Genomic DNA, 8306 nt, shown 5'->3' with positions numbered 1-8306 from the left:
TTTTATGTTCTTAACACTAATATATTAGAATTCAGCCCACATAATGGAATTAGATTACTGGGAAGCTTTTCCCCATTCTTGATAGTCCTCTCATGCCAGTAGCTTGTGTGCTCAACTGCAAGTAGATGGATTAAGTTTCTGATCTCTCAGTTCTTATACAAGGGAATAGGCAGACAGTGAGACATTGACTTTTTTTTATTGATTCCTAAGGACTAATGGATCTTACTTTGTTATCAAGACATCTAGACAGGCTGGTCTTCATACCATCTCTCCCAATTAGTGCTTTGAATCATGCATTCTCCTCTCTCTTTCTATCTTGAACTCGAAAACTTTGATCTGCAGTGTGGAGTTTGTTGCTATATCTTCCATGCTGGTTTGGGCTTTTGACTGTTGCTCCTTGTATAACAACAATGTCAGTGAAAGGAGGTTGCATCCTTCAATCCATCCCTTCCAAACTTTCTGAATAGTGGCCTTCTCGATGCTAGATGGTTTTTATGCGACTACTGTAAGATTTCATCTTTGGTGGTTGTCTTAGAATCTTTGAAATCTTCAACTTCAGTCCTATACTCGATGAGAAGGAGTGCATAAACAGAATCATTTAAGAACTACAAGGGACAGATGAATCATGAAAAATGTTCCATGCAGAAAATATGTTAGGCTCATTTAAAAAACCATGCCAAAAATTAAGGAATTATTTTGGTTTCACAAATCCTGAAGTCCCCCCTTTGAATGATTTTTTCTGGGAAGAGTTTCTGGGAAAGGTAGAACCATCACAGAAAACACTGATGTTAGTATCACAATGTCAACTAAGAATCGTTCAGAGAAGATTTATTTTCTCATGAGATTAATGGGACTCTTGCACCAGTTATCGATCACTTCCAAGTTCTGATCAACCACCAACCATCAGGACTGAAATCACCCTTCATTGATACTGCAGTTGGGTTTTCATGTTCCGTTGATCCACATATATTGGGGTGTTGCAAATTACTAACAGAAACAGTTCTGGCTTCCGTTCTGTTTACATCATGATGAGCTTTCATTCTCACCAGCTCAGTGTGATGGTTTAAAGTTACGTCTACTTATGGTTTTCATGCAGGTCATTAGCAGAGGCACTCGTGTCTTTGAGCCTCTTGAGATGGCTTTGCCTTCCCTTTCTGCATCTGGTAAATGGTGAGGACTCCTGTGTGATATGTTGTTGCTTCTGTAAACTGTATTATTCTTTTGAACTGTGTTTTTTACAACATCAAGATATGCATTTTCGAGTAACAATTTTCAGTTGAACTTGCCTGAAAAGCAAGCACACTCAAAGAAATTCCTTTCAGAGTTTCGAGTAGTTTCTGGTTTACGGTGACTGGATGCTGGAGATGAATGAACCAGCTCTCCTATCTGCTCACCGTCCAGAACCTTCTTTCCATCAAAAACAATGGTGACCTCACAAAATTCAGGTGCATTCTTCTGGATGAACTCTCCCGTTCCCAGTTTTTTCCAGGATCGCCTAAAAGGAAAAAAGAATTAAACCCTTAGACGGCTAGTTCTACTGATTCTAGAGGTATGATCCAAAATGCAGTGAGAAAAGAGAGCTATACTAGTTAATTGTTCAAGCCCAGGGCTTAACACACCAAACCAAGATCAAATTTCAAACTCAGTATTGGCCTTTTATCTGCTTGCTCAGGTTATATACATTTATAACCTTTTGCTTGATAAGCTTTTCTTGTGATCATTTGCGTTCAGTGACCATGATGTATTTTTCCAGGAACTGACTCGGGAAGAAAACAGGAAATCATACCTTGGGCAAGGCGGCCTTTTGGTTCCTATAACAAGGTTGGTAATGTTTAGGACAGGAATAAGATCAAGAATTGCTTTGGTTGTCGTGTTGCTCTCTAGAAGCATTGTGTCCACAGTCACCTGTAACATGAAAATATCAATCAATCATCAATCCATCCAGCAAAGTTTGTGAGAGAACCGAGAAAAAGAAAAGAAAAGAAAAGAAAAGAAAAGAAAAGAAAAGCCTTCTCACACACACAAACACACACCTTGGCATCAGTACACAATCGAATGTATTTCTGCAAGAGATTTCGCCTCCTGTTATTCTCCTCATTGATATAAACTTTCAGCTGTTCTTTGCTCAATTGGCTTCTAGACAGTCTTCCAACTACATTGAACATTTCAACCCAAAAATCTAGTTAAAAGAACAGTAGTGCAGAAGGTGATTCCAGGCAAGCTAAATAAAGCCCTTTTTTTAATTGGTGGGGATCTAGAACCATGAAAGTATTGCTGGAATTGACTCAAGGAAATGCCCTCAATTCAGATGAAAAACTGTACTAAAGCAGTGGCATCAAGCCGTGGCTTCAAATTTGGGGCAGACAGCATGTAGTTACAGGAGTACCATAAAAAGTCCAAATTTGTAAACAAGAAGTTCCGTGCATATCCTTCTCATTGAAAATTCTTAAATTTCGTTAACGTGCCAACTCAGTGCACTAGGAATTCTGAGACAGTTCTCAGAAATGTTTGGCCAGTTAGGCAATCCACAGGTTTTACACCAGATTAATCCTATTAGTCAATCGACTAATGAAGATGCTGAGGGGAGGTGGCTTGGCCAGCCATAAATCTCATACTTATCACAAAACAGCATATTTTTCTTTGAATTACATGTAGTTCACCTAACATGACCATGTCAATGGATTTCCAGGTGTGTCTGATCTGGAACCAGTATCCAGACCACCACACTAGACTTTAACACCCGTCAATTTTTTCTCTTTTGTTTCAAAGGTCAAATCATCATTACTGTTTCATTAATTTCAAAAGTTTCATGCTGCATCATTTCAACTAAAATTTCATTGCAAATTGGTCAGCAGGAACAGCCTTGTTATGCTAAAATTAACATCTAGAATTCAGAAAATACAGAGGAAAAAATAAAAAAGAAAAAGAAAAAGAAAAAAAAAAAGTTATTGATGTTACCAGGTGTAGAGATGTATGTTTGGGGAGGGAAGACATGAACAAGGAAAATCCGAGCTTGGGGAGAAACAGAGTGATCTAAAGCCCATTTCAGAACATCCAAGTCATCCCTGCCAACTGCCACATACACATCCTTAAAGCCTCCCTCTCTGCTGCTTGTAAAACTCTTGCTATCCTCTCCAATCTCCACTATTTCTGGAGACTTCATCGGCATGCTTTGATATTGCCACTCTTCAGCCTGCTTCTTGTAATTCTCTTCCTCCATCTCTCTCCTTCCTTCTCCCTTTCTCTCAACAAAAAAGGAAAGCAATATATTAGAGAGAAAGGGGGTCAAGAGCGAGGATTTCAAGAGTGGGGGTGCTTAACATATTGGCAGTTTTTGAAGGAAAGAGTCGTTGCTCTCTAGGCCACAAAGAAAAGGGAAAAGGGAGATTCTTTTGTCAAGGGGCTTGTTGGCTTTTGCTATGTCACAATACAATATGGCCTTCTCTTCCTTACTCTTTTATCTGCCTTTTATTATTAAAAGAATGCTGTTGCTTTTCTCTGCTCCATGCTGTCTAGTTTTTAGTCCTTTGGCTTGACTTTTATTTTGAGAAAGGAGCATCTTCTGTATCATCCACATATCTGAAAGAAGAGCCACTTAAAGACCCTATACTTAGGCACATGCACCTGTAAAATTCCTCGTTAAAAAACAATGCCTATGGATCTCCTTTCCATACACCTAGTGGGGATTAGGAACTTTTCACTATCCATACTGATTAATTAACTGAACTCTTCCCCTTTAGCCATATATGAATGTGTTCTAAGACAGAAAATGAATACCTTGGAGATGGGGTGTGTAGCACACAGATGACTCTAGCAAGTTACAAAGTCAAAAAGATTGAAACTTCTTCATCATCCCTCTAGTGGCGAGTATGGGAAAAAGGAACCGTCTATCATGCAAAACACAATGCATTGTTGGACCAAGTACAGTAGCTCCAAAGGGGGATTGGATTCATTGTATTATTTGTGATGTGAGTCAGGATTTTTGGCTTTTGATTCGATGTTGAGAGGGCAAAATCAAGTATGGAAACTAGGCTGGTGGCAAGGTCAATTATTAAATTGGAGCAGGGTTGTTAGAATTTATCCCAAATCCCCAGAAAAAGGGCAAGAGGATTTCCTGCTAAGTGGTAAGTCCACTACCAAATGTGATTCATACCCTTGTTACTTTTGAGATACTAGACAAAGAATTAACAACAGAAGACGAGGAAAAAAAACAGACTTGTTCAACCATCATGCTACTGGTTTTTTTCGAATTTTCTATGGGGGTGTCTCTTTCTCTAATGAACCATGGGCATGCCGGTGCATTTGAATAAACCATAGGATGTAAACAAGTCATATTTAAATTTTTTACACATATAGAAGAACGTCAGGAGAATTGAATCCAAACCTACCCCAATGCCGTCCTACCCCTTCAGCACCTGAACTAAGGCCCAGTGCTGGATTTGAATTATTTCTAACAACATCAAGTTGCATAATTGTGATGCTAACTGACAAATTATCTAAGTCCTTTCACAGCTTTGAATAGATCAGCACACATGGTTTTGGAAACAACTATTATTAAAAAATAAATTCATTATCAAGAGGCCGACACAACTGTATCAGAGGATCGCCTACGTTACAATTTTTTTTTATCAGCTTACAATCCTTGGCCTTGAACATGATATGGACTCATCTAATTGACCAATGCAAAATAAAAAATTATCTCCTAGATGTCAGAATGTGATAATTGACCTGCATGTATGTTCATACTTAACCTCTCTAGATTAGTTGATTGTCTGATCAAATAATTTTAACAAAGAGATGAGGACTAGCTAGTCAGCGCTTATTTTCCTTATTCTTCACCATATGCTAAAGTGCGGTCAAATTTACTACTAAACGAAAGACGGAGAAAATGTTTGGGACATCAAATTCAACAATACATTGATATTTTTTGTTGTCTTGTATCTGTCTTTTAGAAAGAAAATTGCATCAGTTCCATGTTCTAGGACCACACGGTTCCTTTTATTCAGTCTTTTTTAATGCTCTGTCAACGAGAAATGGGAAGGGGCCCTGTGATTGAGACTATGGAAAGGGTTTAGTGCTGCGGGACCGTGAACCCCTATCGAAATCAAAATACTTCAGGAAGAATACATGTATAGAGGAATTTAGTACTTACCTTTAATCCACATGGGTTGAGGTCCCCTCCCATCTCTTAATTGGCCGGCCAGTTTACTCCCATGTAAGTTGAATGGAACTCGGTTGGGGACTGGTTATACAAAAAATCAGTTTGTATAATCAAGTTCAGCTTTAATCATACAATTTTCATATACTTTTTTTTTTTCCAAATTTCAAAGCATGCTCAAAAGTTTCCAACAATTTCTCAAGATGATGGATACTAGAATTCCCCTCCAGGTTCTACTGCCATAGATGCCAATAAGCAAATCTCTGAGAACTTCAACACTGCTGCAGCCATTGCCAGTAAATCGTACAGTTCTACAAGAATCTTCATGACATGTGGAAGAGTGCCAGCAGTAAAGGCCTATGTATACTGAATGACAGAAGCTGCACTGTACCATTACTAGTAACTCATACAGTTCCACAACCCCACGTGTTTTCTGTGAACCTTGGCTACTATCTGTACTCATCTTCAGCAAAAAAGCAAGGTTGGGATTGGAGGTGATAAATATGGGTCCTCTTCATCTCGACGGACAAAGGGAAGGCCTGGGAAGTTGAGGATTGAGAAGTAGTCTCTCTCTAGGAACAAGGATCCTCGTTAGGAGAAGGTAATTTCTTGTTGTCATAAAGCAGTGAAAGGGAATCGATATGGTATTAGGACATGGTAGATGGAGAGGGGCTGAGGAGAGAAGCAACATGAAATCTACCATTTGAACGGTTCCCTCAGGAATCCAAAGAAGGGGTGGAAAGAAATGAAAGATGAGGGCGAAGGACTAAAGTCGCCAAGGAGTATGCAGTTGGTTTCTTGCTTAAATCAGCTTGTGTTGGTGATTTTACCAGGAGAGGAAATAGCTAATTTTGTTCTTTAGTCCTGCTTATTGTCATTTTGGAATCCTATCTACTTTCACAAAGTGGATTTTTACTGTATATAGTCTCTTATAGTGTTCATATTTGGGCCCTCTCCTCTATAAGTATATTTGTTGAATTTTGAACTTTGTCTTAGTATTTGCTGGAATTTGAATTTTGAAGTTAAATATTGCAGTTGGAGTCTTGCACAAAATCTGCAACATCCAAATATTTTCTTGTTTTTATTTGGTCAAGATTTGATTTCTATTTTATAGGAAGTAGTTGTTTGTCATCTAGTAGCTTGATTTTCTATTATTCTAATGTCATTTTAGTTACAAGCTCATGTATAAATTCAGCACTCATCATCAATTAAATGTGTGTTCCAACAACCCAAAATATATATTCTGCATAAGTATTTAATCTAAGATCAACATTGTGGTATCAGTAGAAGTTATCTTGAGGGGCCAGTGAGTTGAGTGAGCCTGAATACCTTGAGAGTGCCTAAACACCTAAAGACCCGTGAGGTAAGTGAACCCAAAACACCACGAGTAAACCCAAACACCTTCTAAAATCATCTAGCAATGGAGGAGTCAAGTCTCACAGTTGCACCATCAATTCTTGATGGAGACAATTATGAAACTTGGGCTATTAGAATGACAGTTCATCTACAAGAACTTGATGTTTGGGAAGCAGTGGAAGAAAATTATTAAGTTCCTCCCCAGGAAGCTAATCCAACTATGGCTCAAATGAAGTTGCATAAAGAAAGAAAGACAAGAAAGGCTAAAGCGAAGGCTTGCATGTTTGCTGCAGTTTCACCATCAAAATCATGAAAATTGATTCAACTGCAAAAATTTGGGAGTATCTCAAGGAGGAATACAAAAGAGATGAAAGAATCAAGAACATGCAGGTGATGAACTTGATTCGAGAATTTGAAATGAAGAAAATGAAGGTGTCTGATGCTGTTAAAGACTATGCTGCACAACTTCTTTCAATAGCAAACAAAGTTAGGCTGCTTGGAAAAGAATTTTCCAATGAGAAGTGTTAGAAAAATTAGGCTAATCCAACCTATGGCAATCACTCTAGAGGGGGGGTGAATAGGGTGATGGTCTCTTTTTGCAAATTTAAATTATGTGAATGAAGAGACAATTATATGCAAGTATATAATAAGCAATATAAATACAATTGCATATAAATTAAAAGAGTAGGGAAGAGAGAATACAAACACAAGATTTTATAATGGTTCAGCGCAACCCGGCCTACATCCACTCTCCTCTAGCTTCAATCCCAAACTTGAGGTTCCACTAATTCAAGGCTTCCAAACCAACCTTCAAGCAATACAATTGGATTATGGTTCCAATTCACCCTCTTGAACTTTTGGCCCCAAGCACCCTTTACACTTCTCAAGAGATATCCCACTCTTGAATAACCCCTTAAGTGATACCCCACACTTGAGAAACTTTCTCTCAAAGATTTACAAATAAATGGTCTCACAAAATCCTAGTATAAAAACTTTAAGCTCAAATGATACAAGAAAACTAGGATTGAATGGTACACTAAAGATATGCAAGTTTTAGAATAATAGTGCACTTAAAAACACTCTTCCAAAGCTCAAATATATTCAAGAAAAGTTTGGGAAGGTTAAGCTTTTTAAACAATGAAGATTGGAGCCTTTTTATAGAAGAGAAAAACCAAACTAGCTGTTTGGGGGTTCGACCAATCGAGTTAGGGGTCAACCGGTTGACTAGCCGTTAACATTAAATGCTTGGCAGGTGACCGTTGGGCCTCAACCAGACCTCGACCGGTCCTCGACCAGACTTCGACCGGGAAGAAAATCACCTTGACCGAGAATAGAAGGCCACTGGGAGAGAAAAAAACTTTTTGGCATCCCTCGACCAGTCCGCAACCGGACGAGCACAACCGATCAACCGGTTCCTCAACCGGTTCAACCGGTTGAGCCATTTTTTGGCTCAACAACCAACTTTTCAACTTAAAACCTTTTAAAACAAGTTTGAAAAACATTTAACACAAGGTTTTAGTTGAAAACATGAAATCATCCAATTCTTAAGATATTTAAAACGAAATAACTATTGGATGATTTTTGTGCATAAGTAAAGAATGTAATGCATGAAAATCCTAATGCACCAACAAGCATACAAATAGATCTTATGAAGCTTAGGTCTTGAAAAACACTTCTCTTTGAGGTGGTCTTCTTCTTCATGATTTCTCTTTTGCTTGATTTGTCTTTTGTGATTGCCACTTTGGAAATCATCTTGCCTAATCACACTTGAAATATAATCATTAGTTCTAAA

At 38.3% G+C, this 8306-nt stretch overlaps 1 protein-coding gene across 1 annotated transcript; it reads right to left on the bottom strand.

The window, feature by feature from the left end:
- Nucleotides 1-640: 640 nt before the first annotated feature.
- On the bottom strand, nt 641-3441 carry LOC117903975. The gene is made up of 4 exons (XM_034816502.1): nt 2959-3441; nt 2034-2152; nt 1787-1905; nt 641-1495 (listed from the first exon to the last, which is right to left on the bottom strand). Exons 1-4 carry the CDS (start codon nt 3218-3220, stop codon nt 1273-1275), a joined length of 723 nt encoding a protein of 240 aa, XP_034672393.1. The 5' UTR covers nt 3221-3441; the 3' UTR covers nt 641-1272.
- Nucleotides 3442-8306: the final 4865 nt, after the last annotated feature.

Source organism: Vitis riparia, chromosome 17 (genome assembly GCF_004353265.1).
Source record: "Vitis riparia cultivar Riparia Gloire de Montpellier isolate 1030 chromosome 17, EGFV_Vit.rip_1.0, whole genome shotgun sequence".
Classification (NCBI taxonomy): Eukaryota; Viridiplantae; Streptophyta; class Magnoliopsida; order Vitales; family Vitaceae; genus Vitis; species Vitis riparia.
This window is presented reverse-complemented; position numbering and strand designations above follow the sequence as displayed.

Excerpts from the sequence above, each read along its gene's own strand:
- LOC117903975 (XM_034816502.1), bottom strand. The coding sequence starts at position 3,220 with ATGGAGGAAGAGAATTACAAGAAGCAGGCTGAAGAGTGGCAATATCAA. Across the intron at positions 2,153-2,958 it reads AACATACATCTCTACACCTG|TTGGAAGACTGTCTAGAAGC; the intron begins GTAACATCAATA and ends TGTTCAATGTAG. Across the intron at positions 1,906-2,033 it reads GATTGTGTACTGATGCCAAG|GTGACTGTGGACACAATGCT; the intron begins GTGTGTGTTTGT and ends TTCATGTTACAG.